The following is a 19,739-nucleotide window of genomic DNA, read 5'->3' on the forward strand; positions in this document are numbered from 1 at the left end:
TATATTTTTAATATCTTTATTGAAATTTACAACTATATTATATAATACATTCAGTAAATTTGGTCTTAGCTATTAAATATAATTTAGAAAAATCACTTTTCTGGTAACGATGATATTTTCTCACTGAATCAGAATACTTTATATCAGCCTCTACCTATTATATCGCTAAAAATTAATTATATCTTGTCCTGTGGATTTGTTTCAAAATTTATTTACCTGACATATATATCTTAACCCCATTACTAAATGCAAATGTTAAAATAAAAGTTATCCTGTTGCCGACTGTTCGGTTTCTGAAATCGCTTATAAGAAAAGACATGTCTCCTTATGAACATCATTTATATTGAAGATGGAAGAGCAATGTTGTCGTGGAAACTTCAGACACTGTCACGAGGTGAGTTTTTATGAATCTCTGCTTCTTTGATACCGTTGTACGTGTCGTTAAAGTTTTATTATTCAATCATATTTTAATTTCCAGCTGTACCGCCATGACCTTAGAGGCTGTATAGAGACAGCAAAGGTGCAGATATCGGTCGAGTATGGTGGGGAAGAAGCGATATAAGTGGAGTAGGTTGTCCTCTTCTGGGCAGTCGTCATGGCGCCTCTCATCTTCTGCCTCTTGGCCGCTGCCCTTGCGGAAGATCTGACCACCGCACCTCCCCAGAGCGAGCAGGCATCCTTCGAGGGCTCCCAAGTCCTCACCATTTTCGCTGAAAACAGGCCGGATATTGAAAAGATCGTCGAGGAAGAGAGTGAGTATCATGCACTTTATTTTGGCTGGTGTTCTGTGAAAATCCGGTCAGATTTTTCAGAATGTCAGTTAGATATTTCAAAAGTTCCTTTTAATTACTATCAATGAAGAATATTCATTAATAAATAACCCATTGCAACACAAAAAAAAAATCATAAATTTAATTATAAACATTTACAACTGTAAAAACACTGCAATACCCGAAGGTCTCGAGACCATCGTCTTTTCTTACGCCTAAGAAGCAAGGTTAATTAGTTGGAATAAGTAAAAAAATATTAAAAACATTATATTTCAATAAGAATATAAATGCAAGTTATAATAAGAGATTTTGAACTGTAACTATTAACTTCCTGTTATTTTCTATTAATATTCATTTTTGAAACGTGAATTTCAAAACTGATCTTTTAAATGAAAATTTTGATGGCTAAAAGTATCTTTATAGACAAATCTCAACAGTTATGTATTTTGCTGGAAAATTAATTAAGAGTAGTTCCAACCAAAATTTCAATATTTTGATATAAAATGACGTCTGAATTCTTATTTTTGTGCATTTAATGTACCACTCTTTATATTTATTTATTTGAATTATTTTTATATGCATCCATTAATCTGTCACTTTATTATTTTCTTTAACTTTCTATTTTAATTTCTATTCTTTGGATCAAAAATTAATTTTTTTTATATTCTGCATAAATACTGCTGCTGTTTATTACATATACTGCTGAGTTAAATTACTCTCTCTGCAAAATTGTGGTTCTTTGATTTCTTCAAATGTCTGATTGTTGTGACGTTTTCTACCTATTGTTCTTACTTGAAATAATCTATCTGCTTCATAGAGAGTGTAATTATCACTTAAACTTAAGAAAAAAAAACTAAGTGGCAAAAAGGTGTAAGACACAAAAAAATATATAAAACTTCACATTTTCAAAGTGATCATAATTCAGTTAGGACAGTTTAACTGGGAGGGCAGAATAATAGTGTGTGTCTCCTATAGTACCCCCAAAAACTTAATAAATTTATTTTAAACCTTACAGCCATCAGACCCCCAATTCTATTAAAAAATAACTCAAAATTCTAACTTCTGAGAAAATGGTAGTTTAAAGATTTTAACTTTATTTTAACATTATTTTTTTCTCTCTATCTGCTTGTACTAATAGAGATTGATTCATAATGAATTCACTTGTTTAATTTTTTTGCCTAAAGTATTCCATTGAAGACCTGTTTAGACCCAAAGTGGAAATGTCAAAATTCATTTTGTGAGGCCTCTGTGAAATAAATATTGATTGACTCAGGTGGGAATTGAATTGACTCACCCTTACGTGAATTAATACTCACAGCTATTGTGTTCAAACTCAGCTATCATATTTTCGATTGGTTTCAGTGTTTCAATAAATGAAATTAACCTTCTAGTATTTAAAATCATTAATTATTTTTATTATAGGATATTAATTAATTTTAAAATTAATTTAATTATAATAATTATTTAAAATTTCCAAAATTGGCTCTTTCCTAAATTCCTGTTTTGTTTTGTTTTTTTGTACTATTTTGGGTGTGATATCACAACCTGCTAAATCTAATTATTTTCAATAATAATATGAAAGTAAGTTCCTGATTTTTGTAGTTTAAACCTATAGTCTTGAATGTATTGCTATAAATTTAGTAAAATTTCAAATAATATAGAAATATCTTAACGAGCATAAGTTTTTGAAAAGTACATTTGAATTTATACAATTAATACATATATTTTTTTAAGATATTGATATTTGGGCTGAGAATAAAACTCATATGGACATTTTCCTCCCTGGAGAAAAGGTTGATGTACTAAAAGGTAAATTCTCAGCGAACCAGATCAATTTTTCTATTAAAATTAATGATGTGGATGCAGCTATCAGGGAACAGAATCCACCACCCTCTGAAGAAGATGAGGAATTGGATGGAAGGAAAGGTAAATTGCTGGCTCGATTCAAATTATAGTTAAAAATTACAAGTAAATTTTTTCACTAGTGAATATTAATAAGTAAGTAAATTTATTTCATTGATGACATTGACTATTTTACAGTTTCTATTATTATAATCAAGTGAAATGACATTTAAAATTATTTTTATTTTTGTGTGTGCATTTCTCATTCATAATTCATAGTATGAGTTTATTATTTGTTAGGAAAATTTTTTTCAAGTATATTTTATTTTTAAGTTTTATATAAAGAACACTATTATATTAAGTTTATGACATTCATTTATTTTTTGATTAAAAAAAATGTTTTTCTTTAGGTCACAAAATGAATTGGGATAAATATCAACGGTTGGATGTTATTTATGGATACATGGATTACTTAGCTCAGACTTATCCTAATCTAGTTACCACTGGAGTAATTGGTAACAGCTATGAAAATAGACCTATTAAATACATCAGAATTTCATCTGGCAAACCTAACCCAAATGTTTTTGTTATTGATGGAGGTATATAATTATATTTATTTAAGCAAAAAAAAAAATCTTAATTATTTTCTTGATACTAAATGTATGATTCTTTAAAGTAGAGGTACCCATTCATTTTATCATTCATTCATCTGCCACTAGCAAGGATTCCCTATATTTAGACATACCATAATTGGACCTCTGTTTTATAATTACACTAATAATTTCTATATTATTAGATGACCAAATCGATGAAGGAGTGATTACAAATCCAAGTAGAGTAGTTTAATTATTAGCAGAAAGATTTTAAAAAATTTTAGTAAAAGCAAAGCACTGCGGCTGGTTACTTGAAAACCAAAAGTGCTATACCAACTATCATCCTTTGCTAGTTTCTACTTAATTCGAAATTTCTATTATTGGGATATTATGTTATCTGTTATACCTAGCCAATTCTAAATTAACCTTTTATTCTAGAAAAATATTTTTTTTTATATATATATAAAAACTTAAGAATAATAAATTTAAGAAGATACTGGCCAGCTCTGACCCTATTCTGAACTTCCAGCATGCCACATTTTTACTAACCTGCCTTGGGTTGGGTACCTCTGGCTTAGAGTAATTCATAATAATTTTGATTATAAAATTATTATAATATTATAATAATAATTTATGTTAAATACCTCATAGGTATTCATGCCAGAGAATGGATTTCCCCAGCTACTACTGCCTATATTATTAGGGAGCTTGTTGAAAATAGGGGCAGCCTTCCAGCTGATCTCCAAGAAGTTGAATTCTATATTGTGCCTGTTGTAAACCCTGATGGCTATGAATATACCCACATCGGTAACAGACTTTGGAGGAAAAATAAATCCCGAAGCTATGTTACCTGTTCTGGAACAGATTTGAACAGAAATTTTGCCCACAGCTGGGGCGGTAAAGGAACAAGTGGTAACCCTTGTTCTGAAATTTACAGAGGTAGATCTGCGCTTTCTGAGAACGAAAGTAGGGCATTAGCAAATTTCATTCAGGGACTCAGAAATGTCAAGGTATTTGTATATATTTTTTGATAAATAATATAATTAGCATATCTTCAAGGTTTTTCGTAAAATTATAATTCTAAAAAATCTTTATAAAAATTACTACATATTACCATGGTTTATTTTATTATTTATAATATAATTTCTTTTCAGGCCTATGTAACATTTCATAGTTATGGACAGTTTATATTGATTCCCTATGGCTATGACTACAATGCTTTTCCACCAGATTTTAAAGAAATGGAAAGAGTTGCTATTCGTGCATCACATGCTATGGCTCGATCAGGTGGTCAGCATTACACAGTGGGAAATACCGCCCATACACTTTACCCTGCATCAGGTATATCACAAAATGGTTCAGTGAAATATCTGCATTTAAGTTTGTTCCTTATTCAACTATATGCTGTAAATAATCATTATTGAGCTAGTTAAAAGTTAGTTATAAATTAACCTATGAATGAATTGTCATTGGTACAAATGTTTAGTTATTGATGGTTCATTAATAAATATTTATTGTATCCATGACAATTTAGTTATAGCTAATTTATCAAAATTTGCTCAACTTTGGTTTACTCTTATTTAACTGGACCATCTTATGTTTTAACATTAATGTTTTTGCATGATAGGTGTTATTATAAAATCAAAATTAGTATATTATAGCAGATAGTTAATAATTGGTCTCTTTTCTCGCACCTCCATTATTGCTACTTATAATTTATTTGTTAATCTAGTATATTTCACATTAACGTTGAATTTTGTTTTAAATAATGCAATATTAATTTATGTGCTAGGTGGATCAGATGACTGGGTGAAAGCACAAACTGGTGCTACTTATGTTTATACTATTGAGCTCAGGGATAAAGGCAACTATGGGTTTACTCTGCCTGCGAGACAAATTCTTCCAACAGCTAAAGAAGCATATGAAGCAGTAAAAGTGATCGCTGCTGCTGCAGCCAGATCTTGATTGCGTTATTTTGTTTATTTATTTATTTATTGTAAAATAAAAATAATAAAATTATACAAAAACTAGTTCTTACCATTATTTTCCACACTAATGTTATGCATTTCCAATTTAATTAAATCTTATTTATAGCATATACGTAAGAATCAAATGATTTTGCTTATTATTGTTATAATTTGCAATAAGAACAACTTTTTATCTGTTATTAATACTTAAAATTGTTGATAGTCCATCTATACTCTTCTACACATGTTATCATGTTATTGCTGTAAATAAAATACATCAATTCTACAAAAGCAATTGAAGGGCAGTGGCGAGCACTGATAGAGGGGTGCCTGATTTATGATAACACGATTTTCTAGAAAAACATTCTAGTCAAAACTTTTTTAACACCTCGTTTATTTTTCCTTTCCATTTCGTAGAACCTATTAATTTTACAGTTGCTTTGGTTACTCTGAAAAATTATAGCTTGATAAATCTAACAACTTAAGAGTCCACAGGAAGAATGATTTTAGTCTAAAATATTTTAAACACAAAAATGGAAGTTTAATGTTTCAGTTTCAGTCACATGTTAAAATTATCTTAATTTTATGTTATGGACTATTTCTGTTTAATCCTTAAATAGTGTTGAACATAAATTATTCTTTCCCACAAAAATAAACTGTATAAGTACTATTGTAAAAAATATTAATTATCATGATCAAAAGGTGAAAAACAAATAAATGAAACAAAGATTTCCTTAAATGTAACATTCGATATCACCAGTCAATAGTACTTTTCATCCCTTGCAAGTTGCCTCTGTAATTTCAATTTTCATAAAAAGTTGACTAAAATCATTTTTTTATGTGGACTCCCCAACTGTTATTTAAAATACTGCATAAGAAGCATGGTTCTGGAAAATATCCTAATAACATTACGTACTTGTAAATGTTCTAAACATTCTCTTACTTCTTATGCTGTGAAAATGTATTCTTTTCTAATCCTTTTTCTTACATAATGCAGGAAGCTTGGAAAGAGACTGAAATGAAACTGCTGGAAAAAGCACGCCAAAATGAGCAACAAAAAATTGCAATAATGAACAAAACCAATACTGAAATAATGCAACTTAAAGAAAAACTCAAAGTATCTGAGGAAACTATTGCTATTTTACAATTAGAATTGAAAACTATAAAGGTTTGTATAATTATTTAATTATCATTGCAAAATTCTGTAAAATAAACTTTATTGCAATTTATTCGTTTCTATATTATAATTTACAGTATAATCTATAATAAAACAATGATTTTTTATGTAATTTGTAAAAATTTGTTTTGAGCCTGATTCCCAATTTTATAAATTATGTTAGTTTAAAATATAATGTTTATTTTTTATATGGCCAACTTCGTTTTTGTTTTGTTTTTTTCCAGGAAGAAAAATTGGAAGTTGAAAAGATGAATGAAGATCTAACTGTTGATATTACTCGATTAAACTGTGAGATAGAAGAATATAAGAGAGAAATGGAAGATAGGAGAAAATCTGAAAAAGAAAAACTTCTAGCTATTGAAACAAATGCCGCTATTCAAGGAAAACTATCACAAGCTAATACTGAAGTCACAAGAAAACAAACTGAAGTATGTTTAAAATCACAGTTGATATGTTACAAAAAGCCTTAAATTTTGATTCTTATAAATCTAAATTCAATTATTTTTGAATTACACATTAGTCATCTGATTTTAATCATAACGAATACTATCTCAGAACCATTTTCATTTTATTTGTAAAACCTTTCTGCCAAATAATTTAGACCTTCCATTTAAATGTTATTAATATTAAAGATTTTTCCATATTGTCTAATTTTAATTAATTATTATAATCAGACTGTTTATTTTTATGACTATTGTATGTTGCTTTTGCATAGGGTTCTGTGTTGAGTAAACTACTCAGTTGACTACTAATTGAGAAATTAATGTCAAATTTATTGGTGAATTCAGGCTGTGATTTATTATTACTGTTTCAGTCGCCCTGATGAAAGACTAAAATTCTGATTGAAACGTTGACACTAGTAAAATAAGTTTTACTTATTTGTGTTTTTCATTGACCATGCCCCAACGATCTCCACGTTTGATATTTTTCTATTGATTATATTTTATATTCTGTTAATGAAGTGTTGTGTCATATTTCAGTTATTTTTAATTAATTATATGCTGTTAGCATTATGTTTTTATCATTAATTAGTTTTTCACTTTGTCCCACCAGTTTTTCTTTCCTTACTGATGTCAGTTTAAGCTTTTCAATGTAAACAAAAAGTAAACTAGAAACAGTTTTTCCCAATTCTGTTATAAAAAATACTATTAATTATATTATTAAAGTTTTAACTGTATTCTTTAATTATGTTATTATTTTGCTAAAAATAATTTGTTAATGGATTATATTTCAGATTGTTCGTCTAAACGGGATGATAGGTCAGTTGAGAGGAGAATTGGAAAAGATCAGGCTTGGAAGTGTTATTAACCAGTCTTCCGAAAACTTAACATCAACTATTAGCCAATTACAGGCTGCTTTAGCAATAGAAAGGGATAATAGTAAAGAGCTTGTTAAAGAAAAGGAAACAATGTCAAAGGAAGTTTTAGATCTCAAGCGACAAGTGAGTCTCTGTCATTTATCTTACTTCTAATATTGCTATTTCAAGTTAACATTCTTATTAATTTTTAATTTACATCCAAGGAATACTTATGTTTAAATGAACTGTCCTTTATAAAAAGTTATATGCCTTATAATTTAATTTAGTGAAATTTTTATATGAATTAAAAGAGAGGTGTTTTTATATATACACATTTGCATACCTTAATTAATAACAAATATTTTTTAATAAACTTAAACCTGAATCATATTGTACAAATATGTTTAAAGAAGACAATTGGGTGTATACCTCTTTCATAGTGGTTTAAATATCATTATTTTTCCTTTTAATAAAAACAATACTACTTCTACTACAATAAATGCATGATAATTTGTTTAAAAAAAATTATTTTCCTAGATCATCAAATTTAGATTAGAACTATTAATTTATTTTTTTAGTTCGAAACATTGATACCTAATAATGATCTGAAAAATACTTAATAATAATATGAAATATATATTTTAGTGAAGCATAAAATTATAAGCACTTTAGTTTTGGCACATAAAATGTTTTGATATTATCTAATTTCTTGATATTATTCTATTATTTTTTTCTGAATTTTTATATGAATGCTTAAGTGTTTGTATTTTTTCAGGTTAAAGAAATGGAGAACATCTTGATAAAGCGTTCTAAATCTGGATCAGGCCTACCCATCGGCGAGCCCTACTATCCAGATAGTCACAGAGAGAGTTATGAACAAAAAAATAAAGCTTTGAATGCTGAACTGTCTCAAAGTCAGGCTGCATTAGCTGCAAAACAGCAACATCTTAATGAATTGCAAGTATGGAAAAGTGCCATAGTATTTATTAAAAACATAGTTTGATAAATATTCTCCCTTGTTTCTTAAATATAATATTTTTTGGTTGTACTTAATATTAGTTTTTTTTTTCCTACTGAGCATTAATAATTTTAGGGTCCCTCATTATGACCGTATTGACAATTAATCTAAAACCTTCAGGGTTGGGGAGTAAAGAGATGAAGAATATAATTAGTCAGGGTGTAATGTAAACTATATAAAAACCTATATAGAAAAGAAAATACATTTATTATTATTATTTTTTGTGTATTGTGGAGATATTTTACATTAATAGAGATTATTAAAATATTAAAAAGTATGAATTCTTGCCATGAATGGAATATAGACATTGCTAAAAATGAGAATTAAAAACTTATTACATAAAACTAGATTATTATTCTATCAAATTTAATGTGTTTCTAAAAAAAAGGAGGGTATGATTATTATTTATTTTTAGTATGATTATATTATTAATTAGCATTTAATTTTGAATACTATTAAGTTTTCAATTAGTTATTAGGAACTATATAATTAAATAATTGAGAATCTGTTTTCGTAGAGCCTCTTTCTTCAGTGAAACTATTTGTATTTTAACAATAAAAAATTATCTTTGAATTTAATTCTCTCTTTTCACAGCACATGCTCATTTATTTATTTTCTTTTTGTTAGAGTAAATATGACCAGGACATATTTAAACTTGAGCAAGAACTTAAAAAACTCCGAAAGGAATCAGTTGTGTTGAAAAATTCTTTGGAAGAACGTGATCGCGGTCCGAAACCCGTTCCTGCAGCCAAGGAGGATGCCCATTTGCTAGCTACTATCCGAGGGCTTAAAGCAGAAATCAGTAACCGTGACAAAGATATTGTCAAGTTAAATAAGGAATTAGATGAAATTAGGAAAACGAATCGAAGGCTTCAGAGGGAGAGAGAAAAAGCCCTCAATGCTGGAAACAAGTATCGAAGTAATGGTAAATTTTTTACTGCTATACTACATAAAAATGATTGTGGTGATAATATTTAGTTTTACACCTTGAGATTATTATTATTTTTACGGCATTTTAATTTGACATTCTCTAGTATAAAAAAATTATAATGTCCTGTAGGAGTACAATGACTCCTTTAGCAATAAATGTATGGCTTACTTTGTATATCTATCTAAGATTCAGATTGTTTTTAAGTAGCATATATATCTAAAAGATCAAAGTTTTAAATATAAAATTAAATCAAATGTCCTAGGTATACACCTGTCTAAAGATGTGGACAAAAATTCAAGATCAGATTCAGATCAGAGCTCTAGCAAAGATTACAACCCAGTTTTATATGCAGGCAAGAAAATATTTATTTTAATCTTATCATTAGGTCACCTGTTCTTATTTTACTGTATTTACTTTTCATGATTCATGATAGTATTTAGTTTTCTTAATTTTCTTAACATTATTTTAGAGGAACAAGAAAACATATTATTTTTAAGATCGGAAAACAGGAGTTTGAAGGAAGAAATAAAAAAATTGGAACAAGATCTTATCAGCCTTCATAATAAAAGAATTCAAGATGTTAGTATGATTATTACAAATGAATTAACTAAAATAATAACTTTACTGCTAACATTTGAAGTTTGTGCCATGGTCTGTTTTACATTCTTAATAACCTGTCTGCCATTCATATACTTCATGTAGCTTAGCGATTTACAAGAGCAGCACGAGTCAGAAATTAGTAGGCTGATGAGAGAACATGCTGCTAAACACTCATCTTCTACTGTCGCACATCTTCAAGGGCAGTTGTACACTCAGCAGATGGTCATTCATCACTTGAAAGAACAAATTAAAATGTGAGTGCTAAAAATCTTCAATTTAAATTTTAGCATTTTTTCTTATTTTGACTATTATTTTTATTCTGTAATAAGTTCTAAATTCTAATTGTGTTAAATTGTTTAAATTTAAGTAGATTTAAATAGACTAATATACTTATTGTAAACAATGTAGATTATGATATATGTCATAATGATAGTTGATGTTACTGGAAAGGTTGACATTCACTAGTGATGGCCAACTTACACTGAGCAACTTAGTGTAAGTTGAAAAATGAATTAGAAAACATGTTTTCACTAATGAATATTGACAGTTCCAACTAAAAGTTAACCTCACCTACAATGCTTTAGTGAAAGTGTAAAGATAAAATAGTAGTAATTGAGAGTCAATTTTTTCTAATATAACTTTTTTTTATTTTTACACTTTTCAATAATTAATATAAACTGAAACATTAAGCAATATCTCTTTCCGTTAAAATTAAGTAATAAATACTTACGTATTAGACCTGCTAAACTATATTTCTGTTGCTGGGCGATATATTCTACCCTATTATTATTATATCTTTACTGCTTCAGTAGGTTCACAGTTCTTTACTTCTGCCTATTGGGTTTACTCAAATCTAATGTATCCTTTTCAGTTCGGTCAGGTCTAAATTCATATAATTGGGCCACAGCTCTTGACTTCCACTCTCTATACTCACTCGCAAGTGTTACACAAATCCCAAACAAATCTTTTTTAGTGTAGGTTGGGTCTAAATTTGCTTTAATTAGATCACAGTTATCAATTTCTGCTCGATCAAAAGGGATAAACAAGTGCCCACCCGATCATTTTCAGTGAAGTTAGGGCCTAAATTTGCATTAATTGGATTAAAGTCGCATTATTGGGGAAAATTAATTTCCTCTCAATAGGTTCACTCAACAGGGATGAACAATCCTCTATGGATCCTCTTCAGGGGAGGTTTGGTCTGAGTTTACATGTATACAACTCAGTTTATGGTGTAACATTACCGTTAGAAACAACAGAAACATAGTTCGACAGGTTTAATATACAAGTATTTAATAAATTTCTTGTAATTTCAGTATTTCCAAAAACACAAGGTTAATCTTCACTGGTAATTTCAGTGAAAGTTGACATTATATGATTAACCTTACTTAATATTGAGCTTCCACTATTCTTTTTTTTATTTATTTTTTTTTTATGCTGTCTTTTTATTATTCATGGAATCAATAGGATTTTTAAGTTCACAACTATAAAGCCAAAAATTTAAGAATCATTGTTTCTTTTGTTTTTTTTTATTTTGTATCACAGGTTTTCTTGCATATTTTTTTTTTATATAAGGGCTTTGGTTGTTGCTTTATTTTTCAGCTTCCTTTACCCATCCTCCAATGTTAACCACTAATTATTTATCAGAAGTTTATCTTATCTATTAATAAGCTACCTTATTACTTTCTTAATATTTAACTGCTGGCAGAAAAATTATCTTACTAAAAATTTAGCTCCTTTTGGATGATTTTTTTTATATTGTATGAAATATATAAGTATATTTTAGAATAATATTTACTTTTGTTTTATGAAGTTTTACATATTCCTCAAGACATCATTTCTTATAATTAAAATGTGTTTAAATCCTTTCCATGGTAATAACCCAGAATATTTTCTTTTATTCTGACGATTACAAAACTGTTTTCATTAATTATGCTATGCTATCTCAGATATATCTATCTGTGTTAGCAATATAAGCTTGTGTATAACCCTCCATTCATCACATTTTCCACAAAAAAAAACTGTATGTGGTAGGAGAAAATAGAGGTCATTTTTGAATTCCTTTTTAAAAAATATAATTAGAAAAGATATCCAGTGTAATCAAAGTATATATATCTATTTATTCATGTCTTTTTCTAAAATTTATCTTATTTATGTATTTAGGCTTGAAGGAAGTGCTGAGGAGGTAACAGTTCTAAAAGCTGAAAGAGACCATCTTGAGTCCACGTTAATTGAGGCAAACAAAAAAATCGCGCGCTTCCATGATCTACAGTCTCCGGTAGTGATTACAGTTTATATTATTATCTTAAATAATATATATCTAACTTAAAAAAAATTGTAGAGAAATTTTTATGTGGGAAAAATTTCAATTTTTATCTTAAGTATATATATGGATCATTCGATATAAAATCACCAGTAATAAAAAATTAATTTGACACACATCCCCTCAAATTTAGATGAACATGTCACAGTTAATTCTATTAATATTCTAATAATACATATAATTTTTGGTTGCCCTATCATTTATAGTTCTGTAAATTAATGTTTTGGTTTTATTAATTTAGAGCTGTCTAACGCTTCTGAATGTATGAATGAAACTTTAACATGCTCTGACACATTGAGAAATATTTTGCTCAAAACTCTATCCAGTATATTATTATGAAATTTTGTAGAAAGTTTGTGTATTATACCTAAAAACCTCTTACAAGAAAAGTATTGAAAATATTTAAACATAATTTTTTAGAAATTTAAAAAGTTTTTAACACACATAATTTATTTTAAGCATTTGATAATAAGAAATAGTTGTCTAGCTTTTGTCATTGCACTGCTCAGCCATCTTGTGTGCATAATATATTAGCAAGGCCAGCCCTTTTGTATTGTTCTATGAAATTTAAAACCAACTGCAATGAAACTGTTAATATCAAGAAATTAATGCCATAAATACAAAATAAAAAGTTCTGAAATAACTGGATATATCACCTGTCATAGCTTCGCCCTCTATCATAAATAAAGGACTTCGAGAATTAGATCTAACAGTTTTTATGTGATCAATCCCCAATATTTCAGAAATGTATTGTAACAGAAAAGCTTAACTTTATAATTTATAAAAAACTTTAAAGGACTTCTTAATGAGCTATATTTTGAGATTTGTCTCTGGTTTCAGAATGAATTGATTGTTAGGATTCCGAATTTTTTTTTTTCCCTATCCCAGCTACTGTAAATGCTCTTCTGCTATAATACTTCTGGAATCTCAATAAAACCTGGTAAACCTATTAGCCTAAAAAAAAAATATTTTTTTGAACCTTCTTTCTTCTATGGGTGTAAATTTATATTAATTATTATTTTTCATATTGGTTGATATTTATGGTTATTTCTCCATTTCTATGGGTCTTAGTATGGTACAATAATATCTAAAGCATTCCTCAGTAAAATGTCTTTCTTATAAAAAAAAAAAACTTTTCAAATCGAACTGGTAGTCCCGGAAATTAGCATGATCAAATAATCAAATTCTTCAGCATTATATATTATACGTGTTGATAAAGTTTGTTTCTGCTAAACCTTCTTGGGAATTATTATCACTATTGTAGTAAATACAAATATGCACAAATAGTTGTCATAATAATAGAATAATATAATTAAATGGCATTCCATTGTCAAACTTTAGTAAAGATTGATTCTGTAGTTTTTACAGTTAGCAGTTACAAATGAAAAATGGGCTTATTTTTTTTTTTTTTTTTTTATAATAGTATGTAAGAATTAATTTTTCTCTTTGGTTTATTAATAGTTGCTTTCCATTTAATTAGTATCTCAAGAATATTAATACATTTATTGTCACTGTCAGGAAAGTATGCAGTATTCAGAGCTCCTTGACAAACTGGATTTCTTGGAACGAAGACATGAAGTCAGAGAGCAGAAACTTCAAGCCATCGTACGTGACCTCCTTACAAAGCAAGGACAAGGTTTGACTTGTAGTTCAAACTGCAGAGATAAATTGTTAAATAAAAACAGGGAAATTTGTTATTATAGAGCTGAAATGGATAAAATACTCGACACTCTAGCCGAGTTTAGATGGAATAAGTAAATAGATTAATATACAAAAGATCGGTACTTGAACAAAGTTGTCCACAATGTCTAATATCAATATTGGATTGAAATCTGAAGACTGTACACGGCTCATAATTAACTCCCTGAAGGCTATGACTTAAGGTATATCAGTATTTTAGTTTAATCAAATATTTGTGATTCCGCTCAGGGTGGGTGTCATCATCATTTTCTAGTCTAATATAGTTTAAGAATTCCAGTATAAACATGATAGTTATGTTGTTTTTAGTCTAAATAATTAAATTATTTTCCCATGGAACTAGCCTCAGTAGATAAATTAGTAATTAAGTGCCAATTGATAAAATTTTTGAAGTTATTAAATCTGTTATTAAACTTTATCTTCTTATTTATTTATTTATTTTTTCGAAATTGCACACTGCACTGCCATTTTTGCTATTTCTTCATAGTACTTAATTCGATTTTTGAAATTATTAAAAGTCTTTGCCTGGTAATACTTTGTTTTGTTTATTTAAGGAGTAGAATACATTTTTTGAAGACTGATTGGCATTATATATATTTTTATTTAAGTTTTACGCAGTTACTTGGCTGTTTCAAAGTTGTTAGATAGATATAAATTTTACTATTGCATAGTATAGAATTTAAAACATGCCCTCCAAGACTTAGATTAGATTTTTGTAGGATTCACCAAGCTCAAATTTACTCACAAATTATCACAATGAATTTTTGCTGTCTAGTCTTATTGAATTTTTGTAGTTTTAAATTATATTCTATTGATAGATTGTACATATTTTCAAACTATTTTGATTATTTATTAGCAAATAAATTTATTCAAATTCATAATAGTTGGTTCTTGTTGAAAATATAATTTGGAATTGTAAAAAAAGAAAAATGTTCACCTTGGCAAATATGATTTGTCGAGTAAAATAGAATCCAATTCCTTGTGCTTTATTTGTTTAGTAATAATTTGTTACATTTTTATTAATGTTCATTGTTGGATATTTTTGTAGTGTTATCGTAGAATTTACATGTTAATTTAATTTTTTCAACTTTAAATGTCCATTGTTAAATTTTAAAATTTATTATTTATTCCAATAAATAGTTCATCATTTCATTTTTTTATTTATTTATTGTATATGCCATTCATATGTAGCTGTTAACCAATACAAGCTAAAATATTTTATTGAAATGTGAAAAAGTATATTATTTTTTTTGTTCAATGTCATGCTCCTTAGATCAAATCAGTAATGAAAGAAAAAATCTTTTTAGTATACGTTGGATGTTGTTTATTTTACTCTGTACATGACAAGACTGTAATCAAAATACATGAATATGAGAGCTAAGACCAAGAGTTGATAGGTTGGTTGATATTTTTAGGGATTGCTACCCAATTAGTATGAAATATCGAACATTAAGAATTTTTTGCTATCCCCATTAGATTCTTCTAACAGAAAGCTTGCTTGGCCATTATTTTGATATGTTTCTGCAATAATAAAGTAAAACAAACAATATAAAGAAGCATTCATGGCTTCATTCCTGTTTCACCTTACCTTCTTCAATTTGAATTTTGTTCTGTGATGGAATTTAAAATTGTCTAGACAATCTATCAGCATTACTGTAACAGAAACAATCTCAACATCCATCTTTGGTTTTACTGACAATCCATATGACCTTGTAGAGAGAGGTCCCTATAGAGTGGAGAAAATTACAGTTCTAAACAGTCAGAAGTGGTTGTTGGAAAACAGTGTTAGTCAAAACTAATAGCTGATGTCATGGATACCGTATTTATTTATCAATGGTTCATTCATGAACAAGTACCGTATCCATGGCAATTTTAGCTATTAGTTTCAACTATGGCTAATTTTTGCCCATCTCTGTTTGAACAGACCTTACTTTACTCATAGTTGATTCTATTTACTAATCTTTAAAATTTGGTATTTAGCGTGCATCATACTACTTGCACTTACCATCCTATATCCTATTATACTAATGCGTTCCTAAGTTTTGTTTATATTGGTGGGCTATCACTGGACACTATATCACTATTTTTGTAATTTTTGCAAAAAAAAAAAAATCTTGAGATGTGAGAAGTGAAGGCGAAAATTATAAATAAAAAATTTATATTTTTCTATTGCTATAATCGGTATTTGATGTTTCCTCGAGGTGGGAATAATGAATATAAATTTTGCTCCTGCCAAAATAGTTTAACAAAAGATGATAAGTGTAATGTAATGGGGAAGGGTCGGGCGGTCTCGACTTTTTCAGATTTAATCAGATATTTCTTTTTCTTTTTTTTTTACCTTCCGTTATTCATAAAATTCTTTTCTGTTTTATTTCATCAATGGATAAATACAAAAAATAAAAAAATCAGTTCTCATTGTTAGCTATTTTTAACGATGAGAACTTAAATTTTTTTTAATAAACAGAAATTAAAAGATACTTTAGAGAACAATTTTTTTTTTTTATTCATCATTTAAAACCTCTCAGACTATTTGAATGAGAAAGAAAAAAAGCCAATTATCTCGCCCCAATTTTTGATTACTTTAATGAAAAGTATGTTTAATTACTAGTCAGAATTGATGAGTCTGTCAATTGGGGATAAAAAATGGCGACTGTGTCAAAAACCTTAAAAATCCTTTAAAAAAACCTTAAAAAAAACATTAATTTTTCATTGGGAGCTCAATATCTTAAAACCTACCAACACAAAATTTAAAAGAACATTATTTAAAGAAGAGTAAATTTGCTGAAATATTAGCCCTAAAAGAGCTATTACATCCAATAGTTCTCAAGATATAGGCTTTTAAAAAGCAACATTTCATAAACATGATCTGATATTCATAACTACTGATAGTTAGTGAATCTATTTTGAGAAATCTATACCTCAATAGCCATTACACCTACAAATGGCTATTAGCACTCAGACTAAAGATAGTTAAATTTACTATGAAATAGTTTACAACGTTTATCTTCGTATGATTAGTAGTTTTTATGATATTTGATAAAATAAATTCTCAAAATGTTAATTTCTTATTGTTGGGATAAAATGTTGGATTTTTAAAAAATATATTTCTAGACCCATAAGACGCACATATGTCTGCCAACACTAAAAATTAAGGGAATTTAACTTACTATAAAGTAGTTTAGGACACTTATCTTCGTAGTGGTAGTAGTTTTTATGATATTCCATTTGAATATAAATTTGACAAATGAAAATGTGTCCGAACAACTATTAATCAATTTCATAAAAACTACTACTCCTACGAAAATAAACGTCATAAACTACTTCATAGCTCATTAAACTAGCTTTAATTTGAGTGCTAATAGACATCTGTATGCCAAATGGTTTTTGAGATATAGATTTTTCAAAATAAATCTTTCAGTACGTTCCTTACCACATTTTTATAAAATGTTGCTTTTTAAAAAACTATATCTCGAAAACTATTTAACGTAAATAGCTCTATTAGGGCTTACATTTCAGAAAAATTACTCTACTTTCAATGATGCTCTCTTAGATTTTCTATTGTTGTTGGTAGTTTTAAAGATATAGAGGTCCGAATAAAAAATTAATTATTTTTAACGTTTTGAAACAACCGCCATTTTTTATTCCCCTTATCTATACTTGGCAGACCCATCAACTTTGACTAGTAATTATACCTATTTTTCAATTAAATAATCACAAATTGTGGTGAAATAAACTCCTTTTTTCTCCTCTTGGGCTCTTGTTACAACAGTTATATACTGCATTTTGTACAACTCGTCACTGAAATACAATACAACGGGTCCATTGGACGAAGGAACATATCATTATCGTTATAGTAACAACCCCACAAATATGAAAAAGAAAATCTATACTAAAAAAAAAAAAAATGTGAGATTTTTTAATCCATTATAACTGAAATGTGAGAAAATTTTTTTATTTTATACTAACAAACATTTTGAATTCCTATGACAAGTGTGGAAATGTTATTTAAAAATAATATTTCTGCATGTTCCAGAAAAAAAAAAAAAAACGCTACAATTTTACAGGATTTGTAATATTTTTAATAAAAATGATGTGTAACGTCTTCAAGAATCCACTACTCTTTAATGACCAGGAATGAAATCGTTTAAAAGTCGATAATCCAAAGTTTAGTCCAAGTGAGGGCCGTTTTTGTGTTTCGTATCAATAATAAAAAGCAATAGTAAAAAGACCTACAACAATTTCCTTTGTATTTAACACTATACATCGTCACTTTGGTTTGAGTGAAACAATTGTAAATAAAAGTTCTGTTTTTATTTTTATTGACTTACGTTTCTTTATTTTTTTGGGGTCTCTCGGTTTACAATATAAGGTCACGAGGCCATCTTCTTTTCAGGCGCCTCGGAGGATTGCCAGGAATGGAAGAGGAAGCAAGGTTAGAAACTAGTGGGTTTGGGTGGTCAGGGAGTTTATTATGGAAGGAATAATATCGGGTTCGGGCTAGATCGGTTACATAAGGAACATTTAGGTCTTTAAGGATGGTTTTATTAGTAACAAAATAAGGAGCATTGAGGATTTGTAAAGATTGAATACGAGAGGAATTCGAAGGTATAGTGGAGCCCCAAAGCTCAACTCCAAATCAGTCTTTTGTAATGAGTTGGAAGTTTAGACCGTTTGTCTAGTAAGTGCTGTAATAGTCGGAATCTGCGTGCAGTTTCCTGTCTTTTCAGTCTTGTGTGAGGATTCTTAAATACTTCAATATTCATTTATAATGACATTTACTGTATCCCTAGTATAGTGTAAGTAAAAACTGAACCATTTTATGAAATTAATTAACTTAACTCACAATCTTTTTTTAAATAACAGAACTCAAAAATGAATTTTTTGTATCTTCAGAACAGCCACCATTTTTGCAGTTAGCATAATCTGACTGGTAGATTCTCTTTGGTAATGCAAACAAGATTCAAACAAGTGCTTTCAAAGTTTCCATCAGATAGTGTAGATTTTTTCTCAATGGCTCTCGGACTAGTATATTTCCCTTTACATATGTTACCGATCGTAATTTTTTTTGCTTTTCCTTGCTATTTAGTTCTTCATTGTTCTTTACTTTTTTTTTAATAGTCCTATTTCATGAAGACACAGTTGAACAATTAATAATGTCCGTAGCTTACAGGTCCTCAAATCATTACCTCTTATATGGCTGTTTACTGGTTTCTAATCTTGTTGACTACAATTAACTTCGCACACAATACCCACATAGCGAATCCGTTTAAATCGAAATACAACAAATTTAATCTAGAAGATAAAGAAAAAATCTCAGATTACACAGGAGCTCAAGTTTTGAAAATAAAACGTTGTCCTGAGTTAATTAAAATTGCACAAAATAATGGTATGTAGTCATAATAGCATAAATAGCATATTATTGTATAATATTACTTATAAAAATTATGGAAAGTTACAATGTTATTCTTACTTGTATGGTAACATATGATTTCCATTGGGAGCTCAATATCTTAAAACCTACCAACA

General features: G+C 28.4%; 3 protein-coding genes and 1 long non-coding RNA gene across 8 annotated transcripts in view; 3 read left to right on the forward strand and 1 right to left on the reverse strand.

The window, feature by feature from the left end:
- Positions 1–15,365, forward strand: part of LOC106680265 (centrosomal protein of 162 kDa) — a 40,337-nt gene extending 24,972 nt beyond the window's left edge. For all 4 annotated transcript variants that reach the window (XM_067047067.1, XM_067047066.1, XM_024363261.2 and 1 more), the window contains 10 exons: positions 6,170–6,340; positions 6,574–6,777; positions 7,584–7,790; positions 8,422–8,607; positions 9,292–9,589; positions 9,858–9,947; positions 10,065–10,174; positions 10,298–10,449; positions 12,356–12,470; positions 14,034–15,365. In XM_067047067.1, the coding sequence (XP_066903168.1) occupies positions 6,170–6,340; positions 6,574–6,777; positions 7,584–7,790; positions 8,422–8,607; positions 9,292–9,589; positions 9,858–9,947; positions 10,065–10,174; positions 10,298–10,449; positions 12,356–12,470; positions 14,034–14,273 (1,773 nt within the window). In that variant the 3' untranslated portion in view covers positions 14,274–15,365. The remainder of the gene's footprint in view (positions 1–6,169; positions 6,341–6,573; positions 6,778–7,583; positions 7,791–8,421; positions 8,608–9,291; positions 9,590–9,857; positions 9,948–10,064; positions 10,175–10,297; positions 10,450–12,355; positions 12,471–14,033) is intronic.
- The window catches only part of LOC136795682 (uncharacterized), a 26,255-nt gene extending 7,055 nt beyond the window's left edge, over positions 1–19,200 (reverse strand). The window contains exons 1-2 of the long non-coding RNA XR_010843314.1: positions 19,057–19,200; positions 10,228–10,428 (exon numbers count right to left, since the gene is read on the reverse strand). This is a non-coding gene — a long non-coding RNA (uncharacterized lncRNA). The remainder of the gene's footprint in view (positions 1–10,227; positions 10,429–19,056) is intronic.
- Positions 131–5,235, forward strand: LOC106680268 (carboxypeptidase B). Of its 2 annotated transcripts, XM_067047069.1 has the most exons (7): positions 131–394; positions 479–752; positions 2,505–2,696; positions 3,023–3,211; positions 3,857–4,215; positions 4,360–4,546; positions 4,998–5,235. In XM_067047069.1, the coding sequence occupies exons 2-7, from the start codon at positions 596–598 to the stop codon at positions 5,168–5,170; spliced, it is 1,257 nt and encodes a 418-aa protein (XP_066903170.1). In that variant the 5' UTR covers positions 131–394; positions 479–595; the 3' UTR covers positions 5,171–5,235. The 2 variants fall into 2 exon arrangements, with proteins under 2 accessions (XP_066903170.1, XP_014275317.1); XM_014419831.3 differs by having other exon boundaries at positions 131–752.
- A 206-nt stretch (positions 19,201–19,406) lies between the features above and the next one.
- The window catches only part of LOC106680269 (carboxypeptidase B), an 8,246-nt gene continuing 7,913 nt past the window's right edge, over positions 19,407–19,739 (forward strand). The window contains exon 1 of the mRNA XM_014419832.3: positions 19,407–19,599. Within this exon, the coding sequence (XP_014275318.3) occupies positions 19,407–19,599 (193 nt within the window). The remainder of the gene's footprint in view (positions 19,600–19,739) is intronic.

The sequence above is a fragment of the Halyomorpha halys genome, unplaced genomic scaffold (assembly GCF_000696795.3).
Source record: "Halyomorpha halys isolate HHAL.00 unplaced genomic scaffold, Hhal_1.1 Scaffold252.1, whole genome shotgun sequence".
Classification (NCBI taxonomy): Eukaryota; Metazoa; Arthropoda; class Insecta; order Hemiptera; family Pentatomidae; genus Halyomorpha; species Halyomorpha halys.